Below are 19,927 nucleotides of genomic sequence, written 5' to 3' on the forward strand. Positions count from 1 at the left end.
TCTAACATTACTTGCAGTAAGTCTTTGTACTGTGAGTGGAAAATTTTCTAGTTTACACAAATCCCAGCTATTATTTTCTTTGCAGTGCAAACACAGGCCAAATATTTTCTGTCATATTAAAGATACAAATGGTCAGTTTTACTTTCTGTCCAGTACAAATGTGCACAAAAGGTTCAGAAGCTGCAGTAAAATTTCTGATACTTATCTTTCCATTAACCCAAAACAGATTTAGAAAAAAAAAAAGAATAATTTTGGCTTTCTTTTCACTTGTTCTTTTCGGAAAGTGAAAACAGCTTAAAAAACGTCTCCTGTTTACATGCGACATTACAGACTGGAAGACAGCCAGAGCATTGGCAGATGTGCCCAGCGTTAATGGGAGCTTAACTAACTCTTCATATTAGATCAATTAGAAGCTAATGTTTTCCATATACCAGGAGAGAGAGCTTGCTAGCTCAGGAGCATCTATTCAGATTAATTACTTAAAGATATGTATCAATATCGTTGTATTTCACGAACTTTAACAGCTCATGAAAAGCTAATGCTATAAAATTACTCCTGATAGGCCACCTTTCTATGCTGCCAGCCCCAGTGCTGCCATCACTGAATTAAAATCTATCATATAGATGATGTTTGTGCTCACAGTATTTTTGCTATCTTCGGAGAACCTACAGCTTTACCGAAATAACAGGTATTATATGAAAGTCCCGTAGTTGACATATACTTAGGGCTTTCAAATAACCAATTCTTCCTTTCTTTTGTTATTGTACTAAGCACAGACACAGAATCAATGACCGTGAATTTACTGGACTTTCAGAGGTACTTGGTAGTTTGCATGCAAAGAAAACAAATGTACTAGAAGAAAGAGTGCATTAAAGGCAAGTTTGTTTCTGTTTTCAAAGTTGGAATTTTCATGGCAAGACAAAACCCTTCTCAGTAGTATTTTGCGAACTGGAAAACTGTAAGTACTACTGACTGGGCTAAATGATAATGTATTTCTGTGTTGTATTACATCTCCTTACACTCTGTTATCTGCAAGCCTACCCTAGAAAAACAATGAATTCAGAAAGGCAGTCTGACCTGTGAACCATATAACTGATAACATTAAGATTTGGCAGTCAGTGGGTGTGGGCTAAAAAATAGGTATGTCTATGATTAGCAAGACTTTGTTAGGATGAATCAAGATTTACTTGTGAACAAGAGCTTACAAAGAAATCCAGTTTCAAAACACCATATTAGTATCCTTGTTACGAAGGTAAAAGCGAGAAGCACAGTCATACTGGATCCAGAAGGTCTAAATTGCATTTTAACTCACAGATCAAAACCCTTTGCTCTAGACAATTGAAATGAACAGGGGATTATGCACAACTGCTCTTTGTGACTGTTTAGAAAAAAAAAAAAAAAAAAAGCTTGCTTAGATTACAGTAATTCAAATTGTAGTTCTCAAAGTCCTTAAAATTCCATTTACCAAAGACAGCATTTTCAGGATGTGAGCAGAGGAAGCTGCCCATTGAGCCTGTAAAGGAAGGACATGATATCTAAGGCACTGAACATCACCTGCAGAATGCTGAGTACTGCAAATCAACAAAGAGACCTCAGTCAAACTGGAACATGTCCAGCCTCTCCTTGGGCTGGATTTTAACAAAACGTTCAAAGGAACTTTTTTGATGCAACCATATAATCTCAATTAAAATTGTTCATGTAATTGTTCATCAAGTCGTGTGATTTTTTTTTTCCTCCAATCTCATCTGTTCTGGCTTTCTCAACCAGAAGCGAACTCCCTACAAAACAGACTTTCAAGTCCAAAACCATTGCAATGACTTGTGACCTAATAACTGGTTTTGGAGACTAGAGCATTTTCATTTCACTGTGTTCTCAAGACCGGGCAGAGCAACAACCATGAAAGCATGAGGGAGTGCCACATCAAAGAATAGCACCCAAATCAGCCCTTATGTAAACATTTTTATCCTCACTTTGTTACTGAAGCACTCCTTCCTGCGTATTCTAAAGTAAAAGAAAGGAAGACAAAGCATCTGTGTGTTTTAAGGTAACTGAGGACTTGCTTTTTACTTGTGGAAGCTCTCTTCTTGCTAAGCTGAACCTCGTCTTTGCCCCCCATCTCACAGTAAGATCACTTACTCAGACTTGTTCTCCTAAAGATGGAAGGAGTTCTGCTCTGCTCAACAAATACTCATGTCCTTCACGCAGATCATTTGCTCCTGTATTACCAGAGCAATTTAAACTTTAAACCACAGCTGGCAGCGAAGTCTAAAACATGCCGAAAGAACGACAGAACTTTTGGCAAAACTTAGCTGTCCCTTTTTTGTTTGCGGTACAGTCAAATGCTTTATAAATTGGATCCTTCTGCAACCACAGAAATGTCCAGCACTGGAGCTGCCTACTATTTTAGACGTATCATGGTAGCAGATTTGCCAGTTGAGTTAGTCTTTGTGTTTGTAATAGAATTATCATTCTAATTAGAATAATAAGAATTATTTACCTCTCCTATTTTAGCTATATTCACTTTACCTTCACTGCAAATCTGCAGAACTACAGCAGTTTCTGTGAAAATCAAATTAGTACCATGCCACTGTAAGATAAAGCCATCAATCTTCCATTTTTATAGCCACAAGAAGGTCCGTTCTTGCAACACATAAAATGATCAAAATGTGCCAAAAGCACAGAGTTTACACCGCCATTTCTATCATTAACGAAGTGACTTTTCTCTTACATTTTTTCAAACCTCACTCCCTTGCTACTCTTCCCTCATCCAGCACCAGAAATAATTGTGGCAGTCCAGAAATTAACTCTGTACAGTGCAAGTCCTAGTTCTGGGCTGGGCTGCTCCATTTTTTAAGCGTACTGTGGGAATGGTAACAGAAAGTGGGCTGTAAAACTTTTCTCCTGCAAAATCAGCTCTTCACTTGGTGTAGTGCTGGCACTATGATAATTACACACCAGCTCAGGAGACACCTCTGCAAGTGTGGTGTCTGACCTGTACTATTCACAAGTAGGAAGAGCCCAGTGCTCTAAACTAAAATAGTCCAAAACAGGCTGTCTGCACATCAATCTGCTCGTCTACAATAACCGCGTGCTACACTGTCATGCATGTCCCTTTATGCTCCTAGATATGCCCGCTACAACAAAAGGACTTTTCTACAGGAGATTCACGTGGGCCTCCATTATCCAGGGTTGAAATGTGGGTACAGTTTGCGACTATATTTGTGCAGATTTTACTTGTCTTTAACTGAGGGAACAAATATAGTAACTACATCAAATACACACTGAAGAATCAGTGCAAAGTAGTTGTCTGATAGAGACTGAATAGTCCTGACCTAGGAATCCCGGCTATACTTGAGAGAGTCATTGTTTAAGGCAAAGGACTTCTTAATAAGGCTTTGGTCTTTAACACAGATTGCATCACAGATTGACTGACTGAAGCTTTCTCTTTACAAGTTCACACACAACTCAAAATGTCATGTTGATTTTATACCTGCCTGGCCAAGTGAGATTACAGAGCAAGTCAATCACCTTGCCTTTCAGACAGATTTCCCCTTTTACATCTTGAAAATTCTACTCACTCACTTGTAGATTATGCAAAGAAAGAGGAAGCAGCATGACTCAGCTCCGCACTACAATGGCTGGAGCAGATCCAGACCTAGCAATCCTTTGGGCTTTCCTTACCAAAATACAAGTCTGCAGCTTGGATAATGTAAAGCATGCAGTGTTTGCATAAGAAATGTTAGATGGCAGCATGCCAGCTACAGTCCTTAAGCATTGTGCTAGTGCTTTTCATTTATGGAACATTATCTTCTGCAGAGATAGGATGAGAACAAAAAAAAAAAAACAACAAAAAAACAAAGGGGTCTGATTTTAAAGAGTGCCTAAAGAAGACAAAATGCTGAAGAGGAACAGCCGTCTCAACTGTATTCCCTGACATGAATTTCTGTGGAAACCTAGTGGTAGACAACATTAATTTACGAAGTTTCACATCATGCCATATTGGCAAATTTTTTTGTATATTGTGTAAATTAGAGAAGGGGGAGCAGAGGTATAGAAAGCTACTGACCTTAAGAAAACCAGGAACTCTGAGTAAGTTTAAAGAACTTTGAGTCCCAGTGCTTTGTCTAAACCACTGGAAAATACAGCTACTTCAAAAATTCAGTGTCATCTCAAAATCATTCCTGATCTTCTACCATTTTGCTAATACCTGATCCACAGCTGTTTTTTCATAAAGCGTGCCCACAAGATGAGCTATTGCAGAGCATATAATGCACTGTAAACACACTTAGCTGCTCTGTATAAACAAGCTCTGAGCAAAATTCAGCAAGAACTTCAGCTGACTCCCTGAATGCACAACAAAGTTAGATGATTTGATGGTTATCTCACAGCAATCTACCATCTGAGATAAAGGCCTCAAATCTAAACTGTTTTTTCAGAACAGTATTTTACATCCTAGTCCCATGTCCAAAAGCTCTGAGAAATGGCATGCATCTGTCTTTTCAAGCACTGCATCCGCTGGTAGAAATTACATATCGGTCACTGTTTTCACAGATGTGCATCAAAGTAGCAATGAAAGTAATAAGGAGGCATGATCCAAGCTATTTCTCTGGTATTACTTGAAGAAAGCAGCCCGCCGGACTGCGTACATTGGGGGATGATTGAGCAGTATTGGGAAACTTACATCACATTCTAACCAACCTCACATTGCATTAGAGGATGAAAGGCCAGTAGGCTGCTGGGCACCGTGGAAATTTCAAAAGATAGTTCATTTAGCAAACTTTATGCTTAGCAAAGCTTAGCGGCTTTTCTCCTTAGTCCCCCAGAAAAGTTCTGGGCATTGTCATATGATTGCACTACAAAACATGAAGTTATCCAAAGCCAGTTCATGAGAAGTGAGCGGAAACATCTCTTTTCGTTCCAAAGGAAAAACAACTCCTATGCTGTTTTCCTAAGTGAGCTGAAAACTTGGAGAGAAACCTAAAGCTAAAAAAAGCAAAGAACTCAAGAGGATTCATATTCTGGACTGTGGTTTCTGTTGCCTTAGCTCAAGGGAAAATATGTTCATGGGAAAAAGGCCTGCCTGGAGCCAGATTTTTTTCAACTCTGACTTTTCTAGTTGGCATGGCTTTAAATCAGTCTGTTTCTATTAAAGATACTTCTTCATAACCAAAAATGTTCTTTATGGATTTTATGATAGCTGTTTACAATTGAAACAACCAGTTGTGTCTCCCCAAAGCACACACACAGAGAAGTTTCTGCTGCCAGAGTGGCTTCTTTGGACAGGACTACTTTTGAAAAACTGCTCTGTTAGAGTGGTGGCTATGAAAAATACACAGGGCACTGTATTGTTTTATAGTCAGCATGACAGCAGATCTGTTTATATTGTTATCTTATCATGGAATTCAGACTTAAGCATAAGTTATCTGTAACTACATTATAATCACGTGAGAGAGTAAGTGCAACATAATGATAGTGCCAATCCTCTGAACAGTTTTATTTTCAGCCACTGGCAATGCAGAGAAGACTTCTCTGTAAGCGTCTTTGATAACAATGCGAAAACTGTAACACAATGTGATCCTATTGCCCAAACAGACCTTGCCAGACCCCTACAACTAGGGCTATCATTAATCAAAGTGCTGTATCAACACAGCTTACCCGAAGAACACCAATCCCCATTATACACTTGAATCGTCTTCTCTATTAATTAGATTTCCTGAAGTTAAGAGTTAACAAGAATTTATTATATGGTCTTTTTTTTCAGGTTCCTTGGAACTTTATAGAATGATACAGTAAGCTTTCATGGAACATTAAAGCAAACTCCACCCCTTATTTAAAAGCTGCAACTAAATTATGCTAAAAATGAAAACTGCTTACCTGTGATCAACAACTGTTACATTGGAAGCAGGAATTCCCAAAAGAGAACAACTCTGTTCCAGTTCTTTCTTACGAATCTCTCCTTGATTGTAGTAGTTTCCTGAAAATAACAAACAGCAACATCGTCTAGTTTAGTTTAGGTCACCTCAAAGCAGTAAGCATGAGCATTACATTAAATAAAAGGGCATAATTTCAGGAACGGCATCATTGAAGAGGAGAAACTCCATAAATTTTCCTAAGTAAAACCCAGCTCAATTCAGGCAAAAATGCTGAGGCAAACTTCTGCCAACCTTTACTACATGAGCTTGTTTGGCAAAGGTATCAGAAGCTGCCATGTCTAATCAGATCAGTTGTCCAAGAAGCCCAGTATCTTCCTTCTAGTAGAGGCCAAAGTCATGCTTCTGCTAAAGACATGGGAGATCTTCCAAAAAACAACTCTGGAATAATCTGCTTAGGCAACTGCTTCCAACCACCTGTTTGATTAGTGGTATCTTATTCCTTGAAACATCAAAACTTCTAGCTCTTCTTTTTTTCTTTTTTTTTTTTTTAATTTAGGCTGTTTTATTTTTGTACATACCTAATCCTCTTCTGAGTATTGTTAATTTTCAGCAATATTTAATAGCTCTTTTGATGAATTCCAAAGGCTAGCTATACTTTGTGACAAAATAAGGAATCTTCTAACGGAGTATACATGTATACATGGACTGTTTACACATTATTTGAACGCAAGTCACCAGTATACTACAAAAGAATTGAGCAAGATCTTTTCATAAACACGGGAGAAACGTCCTTTCTAGTGAGGTGACTAGAAGTTGTTATCACTGGCAAATTTCCAGGTCGTCTCTGTGAAAGAGGTCATTGGGCCTTAGTCCACTTTAAAGACAGGTTTATTCACAACAAATCAGTAATAATTAACCTTCTCAGAATGGGCCAAAGAGTCACTCCTCCTTCACCATTAGAGATGGTGCCATGAACCCTTAACAGCACAGGCCCGTAGAGCCAAGTTGAACAGCAAGTCCAAAGTCCTTGGAAAAGAACTGTCCCGAGGTGTATTCTTTAAGTGACTAAAGTTTATAGTATATCCTGGACCACTGCTAATAAATAGAAGTTGTCATATAACACTAAGACATCACAACAGAAGATGGTGATGAAAATAAAGGATTTTAGGAAATAAGTAATTCCATCATAAAAATCTGTTTTGAGATAAGGATTTCTCAGAAATCTGCATCATTCACAGAGGAAATTCTGGCAGAAGCTATGATTGCAAAGAACTTATAGAACCAAAAAAAAAAAAAGACAGTAAATTTAATTGAGATAAAGCATTTTGGAAAAGTTACAACATAATAGATATCCTTAGACCAACAACTAGTAGGGAAACACTTAAAACACTGCCTCCTTTTTCTCTAATTCTTTTCTTCTCATCCTGCCCTCACATTACCTTCCCTTTTCTTTGTATCAGCCATGCAAAGTCCATGCCAGAGCTGCAAAGGCCCCTTCCAGAATGTTACCCCATGCAAAGCAATACTTGCAAACCAATTTTAACTTTGAAGTAAAAAAAATGGAAATATACAGCAGAGTATTAATGTATGATTCAAGTCTGTAGTCAGCTGTCTTGCATTACACTAGAACTTTTTTTATTGTTGTGGGTGTGAGTCATCTAAATCTAGCATTTCTCTATAGCAGTGTTGCAATCTGAGCACTCGCTAGCAAGCTTTGTATAATATGCAAAGAGGTGAAAAATAACCAGAAAAAAAAAAACAAACAAAAAAAACTCTTCTTGCAGACTGGGAGTGAATGATTTCAGGAAACTATGACAATGATTATCTGTGGGTTTGCTGAAGAACACATCAGCTTGGTCTGCAGCATGCAGCTTGGATCACAAGTTCCAGCTGAGCAGAGTTAAATTAAGTGTGCACCTTCCCTGGATGAATTACATGAGTCCTGCAGGGCTTATTTTAGACTGATTTCTTTCACAGACTTTAATGACACTAGTGTTTTAAGATAACATATCTTATGCTGCAATGCAGTGTAGTAACAGACTGCACGTAATATTTTATCCAAATGGTACCACTGTTCTCAAAATACCTAACTTTTACTGAACTCAAACAAACAGATCCGTGTTCCACAGTTTGATAAATGTGTTAGGACGTTACGAATGTATAACGCTAACAAGAAAAAATGGGCAGCTATTGAGAGCAAAACCAGCTGAATAGCTGATGCCGCTGGACCTCATCCACGGAGCACTCACAATAGAGAGTCAGCTACTACAGAGAGCAAAGCACATTTATACGGAGTTATTAGTTCAATCAAAGATTACTCAGTGTGGAGAAGACTTTTCTTTCACAGGGCTGTAACTCTGATTCATTTCTAAGGCATTTTGATTGATATCTGAGAACTGCATTACAACGGATCCTAAGTAATGATTGTGTTTCAGTGTCACAATTTACAGAGTCTTTGATCAACTCACTTGTCATCACCAATCATACAAACAATGACAGGATGAGCCATCTGAATCACCCAAAAGACTATTAAGAGGCACAAGAAAAGCTGTTAGCTCAATGAATGCATTTTCCTATATGGGCTGCTAGTTCCATTACGAAGGCATGCAAGCCATGCAATAGAAGACAGTGTCAAACATGCTTAATGTTTCATGTCACTGAATCGAGAGTGCCATAAAGAACAATAAAAAAGAGAATCTGAATAAAATAAGCAGAAACACAATACTTCTTTGGAAAGTTTTCTAATTCCAGCAATGTTTTAGTCCTGAAAACTGCAATGGCAGAGTTGCATGTCAATAATCTCTTCATAGCTCTGAAAAATCCAAACAGGATCCATGGAGTTTTGTACCTCAGCAAAGAGGACTGAAAGCTTGCTCTGCTCTGCACTAAATCTTGAATAGGAGGGATACAGCAATCAGTAAAGTCATTGCACCATCAGAGTTCAGCAATACCTTAACTTGGTCTTCTCACCGCGATAGTCTGTTACGACAGAGAGGTGTGGGAACAAAGAACAAGAGTTGGCAGTGAACAAGCTGGAGCTTTCCAAACTACAGAGGTCCCTTTTCCCAAATACAAGTCGCTGTCACTGTGAGATGGAAATGTTTGTAGCCTAAGATACTCCTCCCAACAAACATAAAATATCTTTAGCTTTCACCACAGACTTATGAATTCTGGTACAGCAGTATGGGTCTGAAAGATCATTTAAGATGCGGTTGCTTCCCATACCCAAAAAACTCTGACAAGGTAATCATAATGAAATGCAGAACAGTACTGTTGCATAAGGCACAACAGCACAACCTTGAATTCATCAGAAGAATAACTGATTAAGTATCAGTTGTACATTAAAAAAAAGTAATCTTGATTTTTAGTAGATTATGAGAAGAACACAAGACAGCAGTGTCAAGCACTGTTAAAGTCCCTTGTGATATTTGTCCTCCGAGAATCCCTCCATTCAATTCAGCCCCAGACAATTCAGCAGGACTAACGATTTGACTCTTTGGTTACTGTGCTTCAAAAAATGATGTGAGCCAGCTGGAAGAGAGTCCAAAGGAGAGCAACGAGAATGACCAGAAGTTCAGAAAACAGGATTTATGAGGAAGATTGAAAGAAATTGTGTTGTTTAGTCTAGAAAAGATAAGACAGGAAAGGCAGATAACAGCCTTAAAAAAAAAAGTCAGAAGCTGCTATGGAGGGATACTCTGATTGCCACATTCACGGCAGATCGAACAAATAAACAAGCTTAAATCACTCCAATGATTCAGGACAAAGTGATTTGAAGAAAAGCTAATGTAGCACTGAAACAGACCACACAGGCCGAGGAACCTCCCTGGAGGTCCTGGAGAACACTCCTCTCCAAGAAACGAGGACACCACTGAGGCTGCCTTTCAGCCAGCTGATGGACAGCATGACCTCAGCTTCTCTTTGGGGCTGTTCTTCTCTGATTAGACTGACATGCAACTGGTATCTTTAGATGTGTTACTGTGAGTGTATCGTTACAGTGCAATAAAACCGGATCACCTAAAGCAAGTCCTCTACGAGACCACAGAATTACAAGATGCAAAGAATAAAACAATGCTTTTATACAACTTAATGACATTTCCATGCAATTTGAAAGTGTGTCAGTGCTGCAGCATGAGATTTGATTGTGGAACCATAGCGGTTTGGATATGTAAGAGGATTTTAACACTTCTCAAGCTACTAAAACCGTGCAGGAAGCAGCATTTTGGCCGCAGACACGTATGCATGGTCACTCCAACGGGTGGCAGGACAGGACGACATGCCACAGCCCAGAATAGTGCCCAAACCCCAAGACGAGAGGCACGGCAGGGCCCTTGCTGCACAGTTCTTCCCCAGCAGCTGCCTGCTGCCACTGCAACGGAGGCCGAGAGGGTCAGCACAGCAATGACGTCACGCGGGGGGGCACCACGATGACGTCACATCCCTTACAGCCCCCCGCTGACGTCACGGCCGAGCCGACACCTAAAGGGGGAAGGTGGAGGGGGGGCAGCCGGCTGTCCCCGCCGCGTCCCCCCGTCCCCTCACCTGCGGAGCAGCACAGCACCGCGGGGCGGCCGCCGGCCCTGCCCAAGGCGAGCAGCGTGGGGGCGAAGAACATGGCCTCGTCATCAGGGTGCGCCGTCAGCACCAAGGCGCGGGCGCCAGCGGCCTCCCCCGCCGCGCTTCCCCTCGGGGCGGCCGCGAAATGGCGGCGCAGGCGGCGGGCGCCCCCGAGCAGCACCAGGACCAGGACCAGGACCAGCACCGGCAGTACGGGCAGCCCCCAGCCCCACCACCCCACTGCCATAGCGACGGGCGCCTCACGCTGCTCCCCCGGCGGACCCGCGAGGGCCCGCACGAAGGTTCCGCGGCACCAAAGGTCCCCCCCCCCGCCGCCTCCTCCTCCTCCTCCTCCCCGCCCATCTCTGTCCCGCCTCCGGGCGGGGCCGCTCAGCTCCAGGGCCGGCCAGGGAAAGGAGAGCTCAGGGGGCACCCCGGCTTCGTCCAGCCGGGAACAGGACCCCTCAGGAGGGGCTATAATAAGGGCGAGGCCCGTTAGTGCGGGAAGCCAAGGAGAATGGGGCCAGCCGGCCCTGTGCACACTGCCTGACCCTGCATGGACGTTAACGAGTAATAAGCAGCAGTGACAAACTCAGGCTGTGCTGCGTGTACCTTCTGTCCCTGTGCTGTGTGGCTGCAGAAGACGCACAAGCGAAAGCTCAGAAGCAGGGCACGAGGAGCACATCTTCAGAGACACTTTCTGCTGTCTGCAAATCTGTCGGCTATCCTGAGCGCAGCTACAAGGGAAAAAAATGTTTGGATATGTCTCAGAAATGAAGTCAACCGCTGGAGAAGGTTACAGAGCAAAAGAAAGCAGGAAGTAGTAAAATAAATATGCAAAAGGCAGTCATACACGGTGGCTTGGAAGCTTTGCTGTTTAAGACAAATAGGCAACATGGAAGACAAGCACGTTACCTCAGCCATGGAGCGTGGCAGCGGGTCAGGTTCAAAGAGTCAAATGGGGAAAGCAATTTAGCAGAATTCAGCATCTGAAGAACACCTAAAACCTCTCAAGATGCTTGCCTGACTTGCCCTCACGCTTCTATTTGGATATCTATATCGTTAAAGTGAATTGAGGCAGTCATCCTGTGTATTGGGATAAAAGACTGCAACCACTTTGCCTTGGGGACGCCTCATGTCACACTAACGTAGCACTTAGCAGAGTGGAACTCAGCTCTGGTACTAACGACAGACTTCATAAAATGCATGTTTTATAAGTAAAAGTCACCTGTTTGCCACAGGGTGAGCCCCTGCTTTATTACTCTGAGCAAATAACTGTGCGGACGCACATCCCATGTGTAGGGTATGACTTCTGGTATTTAGTGGAAGCTGTAACGACACAAAAACATTTTCTCAGTGGGATGATTTAATCTCGTGTAATGGTATTTTTCCCATTGTAAACCTGATAAGAGAACCATTTGTGATCCCAACACATCCAGAATTACACATTTGCAGATAAAACGTCGCAAGGATTTAAAAACCTTATTAAAACAGCTACCTGCACCACATTTTCCTCACTCAAGGAAAGGGAAAAAGCACCCAAGACATTCAAGATTTTAAACCTCTCCCGTTTTTCCAAAGCCAGTCATTGCTCAGGGCTGAGGCCCAACACGGGGGTGCCCGGGGGAGGGGGTCCCGGAGCCCCCAGCCCCACTCCGAGGGTCCCGAAGCTCCGGAGCCCCCCTTCGTCCCCTCAGCCGCAGCCTGAGGGCTCGGCGGCCGCCTCCCGTTAATTGTGATTATTATTTTTATTCATTTAAACCGCTTCGCCCTTTTTTTTCGCCTCCGGGCCCTTCAGCAGCACCCCCTGCCCCGCTCCCCTCAGCGCCTCACGCCTCATGGCGGCCGCCCCCCCTCAGATCCCCTCAGCGCTGGGAGTGGGAGGGGGGGGGAGCAGGAGCCTTTCCCCGCCGCCGCACCGGCCAGCGGGTCCTGGAAGGAGCATAACAACCCGCCCTCTCACCCCGGGGCCCGCCCCCCGTTCCTAGCGAGCTGCCGCCACCCGAGCGACGCCACGCCGGCTGCACGTCGGGAGGAAGGGGCGAGTCTCCCTCCGCCGGGAGAAAGCGCCGAGGAGCGGCGCTGCCGTTCTCTCGCTAGCTGCCAGGACCTGGCGGGCCGGGGCGGAGCGCGGCGAGCCGGGGGAGGGGAGGCAAGATGGCGGCGGCGGTGGCGCTGAGGTTGAGGTGAGAGGCTGCGAGCGCCCAGCCCCGCCGGAGCCCGCCGCCGGGCCGCCCCCGCGCCGCGCCGTCGGTAAGGGCAGGGGGCCTGGCGGGGCGGCGAGCGGGGCTGGCAGGGCCCGGGGATGGCAGCGGGGCCTTTAGCGCCTCCGCCGTGAGGAGGAGGAGAAGGAGGAGGAGGGGGAAGAGGCGGGGGCCCCGGCCATCCCTTCCTCCTCCTCCTTCTCCTCCTCCTCCTCACCGGGGACGGGGCCGCTCTCGGGCCCGGGGGGAGGGCGCTGGAGCCGGGGGGGTCCTGAGGGAGGAGGCGGGGGAGGTGGGCGGGTCAGGTGTGGCTTGGGGCGGGGGGTGCCCCCTGCCCCGGGTGCTTTTTTATTTTATTTTATTTTATTTTTCGCTTTTTTTCCCCACTGTGCGCCCCGAGGTCCGGAGGGGCTGCGGGTGGGGGTCAAGGATGGTCCCTGAGGGGAAGTTTGGGGAGAAAGTGCGGAGCATCGCTGTGTTGGGTGCTCATTTCTGTCCTGTAGGTAGAAGTGCGATTTAAACCAACAAACCAGTAATAATTAAAATATATCCAAATCAGCCCCTTGGAAGCTTGGGCAGGAGTGCATCAGTTCCTGGAGATGTCCTGCTCGCGGCCCCACGCTGGGGCTGTCAGCGGTGGGGAGCTGCTGCTGACACTGAGTTATCCATTTCGGACCCGTAAACATCCCCAGCTTCTGCCGTCCGGGCTGCTGGAGGGCACGGTGCAGGGGCTTTTCTGGAGTTACTCTGACTGGATGGTAAAGAAGTTTGTTTTTCTGCACTTAAAAGGCTGTCAGTATCAAGTCATTTGCAGTTGGACGAGGTTCCAGATGGACGTCTGTGCTCTTACTATTAGGCTCAAGTTCATAAATAACGAAGTTGGTGATCCGAGCAGTCTGCTGCCGTTCAAAATATGCTTCTTCACGTTTCACATACCAATATTTTACCTGTTCATGACTGTAAATATTGGTGCAACATAGTAATAATAAAAAGGATAACCTCCTACAATGACAGGGGTGCCTAGTTTTGAGTACCCGCTTTTGTAGCGGTATTCTTGTATTGTGCAGTATTTTTAGTTATAATAATAGAGCTACAAGCTGCTAGAGCTCAGGCAAGGCTTTTTATTTCAGGCGTTATGATTTGAGGGAGAAATGGTGCTATTGTAAAAGAAGCATTATGGTAGTACGTAGGATGACTGAGGGTACAGCTCAAGTGCCTGGATAAGCGGACACACAGCGTTGTGGCGTGGTGCATAAGGACCGTGCAGATCTGTTGCAGTTCTGCACTGGAGTTTTACTCTGCTGAATGTTGTTATTCCTGATTAACTAAACAGCCTTGACATTTGGAAAGGAAGTATGTAATGTTTGATGGGGATTTCTAGTTAGCTGAAATGTAGTGTCTTGTGTTGGGGGACGAAAGACCTTCGTGCTCAAAAGTTCAGAGGAAACAAGCCAACTGCAGTGACCCTTCTTGCGATAACACAGTTAATTTTTTCTTGACATTGCTCTTCCATGTGATAGAATATAGGCTGCCTAGGAAACAAAATTGTTTTGTGCTTTATATGTAGTTTGATTTGTCTGCTGATAATATCCTGTTCGATATAGGTTGCTAAAATACTTAAACTTGTTGCTGAAGCAGGGGGAGGGATACCATTTTGGGGATCTTCTTTCCAAGAGTTAAAATGAACATTTGTTGGTGTATGGAGAGGATATTCCAAATGTTTGCTTCCACAAGTGTTAGTTCTCTCTAGCTTTTTAGTAAGTGTACAAACCAATTAAAGGTAACTCTCCAAATTTAAATAAAATCTACAAAGTTGAGGTATATTCACTGTTCTATGTTATGCTGCTGATGATTTATTCTGAATACATTTTTACATGTACAACCACTCATTTTAGTTACTCTTTCTGGGCACACGTGTTCTGCATCATGAAGGGTCTAGAAAACTGAAAAACTGAGGTAAAAGTAGTGGCAGACTTGAAAGCTTCTTTTCGATTTCCTCCTCTGGTCCCCTTCCCCAGTTCTTGTGGTTCTATTACTGCATCTTCTAAGTTGCCTCATTTCTCAGTTACAGCATGAGCAAGTGATGCTTGCAGGGAGAGGAAGCTGATTGCTTCAACTACGGCTAATACTTTTCCAGTTACCTTTCTGCATTTCGGTATCAGAAAAAGTATAATCTTTTTTTTTTTTTCTGTATTATGATGTTCTTAACAGTAGCGTTTAATTTTTTTCAAAGCTCTCGGTCAAAGTTTTGGTGAAATGCTTTTCTTCTTCTTCTGTGCTTATCTACAAAATGGTTTCAGTGAAGGTTTTCCTGTATGATCAAAAATATTGTTCAGAGTTCTTGTGTGTGTAGCTACTTAAAGTTAAGATTTTAACAATTGTTTGAGTTGGAACAGATCTATGCCTCATGCAGGTGCAGTGCAACACAGTACGATCTTGAGAACAGACTACTAACCAGACAGTGGTTTCATAATGCAAACAAACGTTTCCTGGATGCAGTCTTGAACTTTTCAAGTCATTTGTATTCTTCAGTCAGATGTGAATCGGTGTTTCAGATGACAAGCAATTAACTGAACGTGTTACCCGGTCTCTGTACTGTAAATGTTCCAGGTAAAAATTCTGACCTGTGCAGACTGCTCTCTGTAAATATTTACTTTAGGCTATTTCTAAATTATGCAAATAGATGGGAATGTGCTGAATATGTCTTCGGTTTGAGTTTCTCTACCCTTCAGTGAGTCTCCATCTAGTAATGATGTTTTGTGATGTTCCCTTCCTCTTTTGTACCAGTTCAGCGTTTATCCACCATCTGTTAAATGCCTACCCCAGTCCGGGCCTACTGGGGCTTGAGTTTAGCGAGCTGGGGCGCATGCAGGAAACTCAAACTTACCTTGCAGCTAAGTTTCCTCCCAATATCCTGAGAGAGATTTCTGTGTCCTTGAATAGCTTCACATCTAAACCACTCGTGTAATGCTGCCACTCCCAGACTGATTTGATATGCAGTTTTCTCTTCAGGCTTAAGGAGGATGTTGGTCTATGTGGTTTTGAAGTCAGTGACATCACCTGCTCATGATTACAGAGGCTATTGCAAAATTGAGGTACTGTAGTGGTACAAAGATGCATCGCCCACCTCTGAAAAATCCTATTGTTCAAAATTCTCAGCAGTAAAAAAAAAAAACCTCAGGAATAAAATTTTTGTGCAGACGTTATCTGGACAAACTGTTGACCAGGACTTAAAAATTCTGTGCGCATGGACTGGTCTTGGGTAAAACCAAAATTACATTCATAAAGAGTGAGGGGAAGAAGGCCTGTAAATGAAAAAGGACAAGGCAAAGTACAAAATATGCTTAAACTAATATAATGTCTCTTTAGCTGTCCCTCTTGTGCCGTACGTTTAGCTGTGGCTTACAGGGAAAGTACATTCGGTCGATTCTGTTTGTAGCTGTCGTGGAGTCAGAGGCCTGCTTGTCCCGAGGAGAGCTGAAAATGGCCATGGTGCCACTCATGGAGTTCCCGCAGTGCAGGCACTCCCTGGGCAGTTCCTGGTGGGGATCCTGGGCTAACCTGGGGCTGCTTTGGGAAGTGGCTGCTCTCCTAAATGAATTAAAGTACCTTCATGTTTCAAGGAAGGTGCCTAACAAACGGGGGTATAAATCAACTCATGCAGGAAGTATACTAGGAAATACACTTGCCTCTTTCTTCTAATGAACCTGTTGATTCTGCTCTGTTAGTGTTAGAAAATTAAGCCCATGTAAGTTCATTACAAGTTCAAGTGCTGTTCTCTGAACTAGGTGCATTTGTTATTACAGTTCAGCTGTGGCCTTCACCTCAGTAATAGTGGTTTTGGGGAAAAAAATAGAGGAATTAGTTTAAAAATGATATATACTTGGTTATTTACCATAGAGTTTTGTCTCAGAGTCACATTCTTCACTTACGGTTTCTGCTCGTTATGCCATTTAAAATGCTTTGCCATCAGAGAAGGGCTGTGTGAAAGGTGTGAATTCTCCCACGTAGTAAGTGTAACTTCATGATTTACCTTTCTTGGAATGTTATTCCCAAAACCGTTTCACATAGAAGCGGTCACTTACCCGTGCCATTTATAGCTGTTATTTTGTAGGTGCTGATGTTTCACTGTGGTTTCAAAGAGTAAGCCTGTGTGCATCTAGAACCTTGACGTTTTGGGGTTTTTTACACCCTCCCCAAGGCTATTGAGGTTTCATTACACCATTCATAGTTTGAGATCCCTTCCATTCTTCACCATTTTCTGTGACTGAGAGGCTGTTGTGTAAGCTTCAGTGAGGAATTGTGTTTTTATGTGTTGGTGCGTTCCATGTGAAGTAGAACATCTCAAACTTAATCATAAATGCCAATAAATCACAGCTGCACGTATATCAGAATAAACTTTGTTTCCAGAAGGTGATTGTGCATATCCTGTGCAGTGTCTGAATAGGCCTAGACACTAAAAATTGCTGTCTTGAAATAATACTTTATGCATAGCGTATAATATATACGTAGTTTGAGATTGTCATAATTATTTGTAATCATGGGTGAAACGGGAAGAATTAGGTGGATTCAGGTAAACCTCAGTGAGTTGTTGGCACTGACTGGTGAGTGAGAATGACTCGAGGAAGGTTGTCTAGTTCTTATCACTGCTGTTGCGTAGCATCTCTTGAGCCTCTTGCATGCTACGAACTGATGAATTGGAGGATACTTAGTGTGGTTTCTGTTTCACCTTACAGCTTCACGGGTTAAGTTTGAATGCTTCAGCTGGTGTTTCATAATCAGTTGAATTAGCCCATGGCAGGGCTTGGGTCCTTCAGAAGGGGTAAGGTGAATATCTGGGCTGTGGGAGCTGCTGCACTTGCCTTAAGAGGGGGGGAAGTGCTTTCAACATTCTGTAGACTTGGTTTCTGGTCGTAGGCTCATGAAAATTTTCTGTGGTGTACAGTAATTGTGTACTATTTGCTGTCTTGGGACAACCAGGAATGAGAATCTGGTGTTGCTGAGAAAAACAGAATGTTTTAAGCCTCTTTAGGAGGCAAGTAGATAGCTTGTATTCTAAAGACATGTTTTTGAAACCAGAAAACCTCGTGAGGTTTGTATCCTTCTTTGGTTTAAATCATTGCTCAGCAGTACTTTTAGTGAAGGAAATGTTTCCATCCCTCACTTCCATTTTTTGAACGGAGGACAGGAGAAACCTGCCTCTTTTGGATAGTTCTGGTGTTAGTGTGACCCTCCTTGGCAGAAGAGAGCTGGGAAGGTTCCTGCAGGATCAGGAAGTGCTGTTCCTCGATAAAACTCAGGAGCGAGAAGATTTCATCTCCTGGGGACTCTCTGAATCCACTAAATGAGAAATTAGAAACTGACTCTTTCTCCTGCGCGTTAGATTTTTAACAACTGGTGAGCAGACTCTGAAAATATTTACTTTTCTTTGAAATATATGTGCTCAGCACTTTTTTTTTGGTGAGGAAAGTGGGTAGCTGATTAGAAACTTCCTAAGATGTTAATGCAGCCGTAGTTTGTCCTGTTCTGATCCCCCGTATAATGGCAATGTTGTGTATACCCTAGGCCTTGATAACACTTGTTAGCAACTTTTCTTTAAGCTCATAAATTACAGAAGAGAGATTAAAATAGAATTTCCTGGAGAAGAGTGTCTTGTCAGCTGAATTTGATCGACCCCATTTGCTAGAGCACTAATTCTACAAATACAGTAGCTAGAAACAGGAGAAAGAGAAACTGTTATTTAAACGTGAACTGTAAAAATGTGATCTTGAGATTTGGTAGCGAGTTTTGGTTGCAGATTGCACATGCAATTAAGTAATATTTATCTTTTGGTATGGCAACAAAAATCCTTTGGAAGTACTCTTTTCTAACTTAATCAATATTTAGTGTTCCAAAAGCTATTACTTAAGTACCTTGAGGAGTTGGAAGGCTCTTAATGGAAACCTCTTTCTATTAAAATTTGAAGTGTAAAATCCTGTTTTCATTTTTGAGCTATCTTGATGCAGATGGAGAAGTCGTGCTAACAGAGAGTAAATGTGACATCTTGAATGGGCTGCTGTAACGCTCCTTGACTTCTGTCACTTCTGTAATTGGCTAAATTAAAGGATACTATGCTTCCATGTCATGTAGAATCTGAGTCAGATGCTGTATAGCATAATTGTAAGTTTATGCTGTGGACGTTCAGAAATAAAACACTGTTGTACGCTACTAGAAATTTCAAGGTATGAGAAGGAGTCAAGCTCAGATGTTTGGGCATTTCTTAACTTTTTTCTTTCTCCCCCATTTTTTTTTTACTGTATTTCTAGCAGGGTAGAAATAGCAATTTTCTATGTCAATAGCCTTGTGAAAAGAGGGAGTGCACCTACACGAGATTAAAATTCTCAAGAATTTATCATACATTCTAAACATCTTTTGCAGAAGAAGAAAAGCCATTTGCATGCGTGGAATTGTCATGAAAATTCAACAGGTTGTTTTCAACTTAAAGAAAACATGTTCACTGTTTTTATTCACTCATCCTAATAGCATATGCCCGTGTGCTTCAACTGTGAGCTTTGGAGTGTTCTGCAGCATAAAACCGAGTGGACGAAGATTTCAAAAAGGGTGGAAGAGGTCCCGAGCTTTGGGGGTGGTATCTCTGCTTGTTTCCTAAAAATGGGAGGCAGTGTATTCTGCAGCTTGTTTAAAGAGCTGTTACGTAAATTGTCATTCATCTTGGAGTTGACTTGCTACATTTTTGATTGCAGCATGTAAAGAATCCTTGTTTGTAGCATGTAAAGAATCCTTCATGTCTTCTGGGGTATCCCCAGCGGATTTTCATACTTACCAGCACACCTGGTAGCTTGGGCACTGTAGCTGGAATACAATTCCTTCAATTCTTGTCGTAAAGCACAAATTTATCATACATCTGCCTTCTGGAAGGTTCTTGAGTGAAAATCCGTTATGTTTGAGGGTTGTCCAGTCCTATCCTGTGGCTGGTTTTCTCCCTTAGCGTTCCATCCCGTTACTTTGCAGAACGTTGTGTAGTTAGACCTGAAGGGTTAACACAGACCATGGCATCAAAAAGGTTGGAAAAGATCTTTGAGATCATCAGGTCTAACCCAAACTTTTTTCTTTGTCACTAACTCTTTTCACTGCTGTTTTTCTGAATAACTGTCTTATGACTATGCTCATAGCGGGGCATTAAGGCCGTGACTGAAGGACTAATACCTGCTCTTGAAATGTCTGGTGCTTTTTTTAGTTGAGGCAGAGGCTGCTAAGTCAGTCCTAGCTTCTAACTGTTCTGTTAGTGTGCCG

The 19,927-nt window shown here is 42.8% G+C and overlaps 2 protein-coding genes across 9 annotated transcripts in view; one reads left to right on the forward strand and one right to left on the reverse strand.

The window, feature by feature from the left end:
• PIGL (phosphatidylinositol glycan anchor biosynthesis class L) overlaps positions 1-12,674 on the reverse strand; it is a 62,856-nt gene extending 50,182 nt beyond the window's left edge. The window contains exons 1-4 of one of the 5 annotated variants that reach the window (XM_080563241.1): positions 12,541-12,674; positions 11,659-11,759; positions 11,043-11,167; positions 5,875-5,974 (exon numbers count right to left, since the gene is read on the reverse strand). In XM_080563241.1, coding sequence (XP_080419367.1) covers positions 5,875-5,974; positions 11,043-11,167; positions 11,659-11,726 — 293 coding nt within the window. In that variant the 5' untranslated portion in view covers positions 11,727-11,759; positions 12,541-12,674. The other 4 variants (XM_080563240.1, XM_080563239.1, XM_080563238.1 and 1 more) reach the window with 4 other exon arrangements.
• Positions 12,482-19,927, forward strand: part of NCOR1 (nuclear receptor corepressor 1) — a 66,311-nt gene continuing 58,865 nt past the window's right edge. For 3 of the 4 annotated variants that reach the window (XM_080563207.1, XM_080563210.1, XM_080563209.1), the window contains exon 1: positions 12,544-12,683. The gene's annotated coding sequence lies outside the window, so the exon portion shown is untranslated. Of the gene's footprint in view, positions 12,684-19,927 lie in introns of all 4 variants that reach the window. The other variant, XM_080563208.1, reaches the window with a different exon arrangement.

This window comes from Anser brachyrhynchus (genome assembly GCF_964034855.1).
Source record: "Anser brachyrhynchus genome assembly, chromosome: 20".
In the NCBI taxonomy this organism is placed as follows: Eukaryota; Metazoa; Chordata; class Aves; order Anseriformes; family Anatidae; genus Anser; species Anser brachyrhynchus.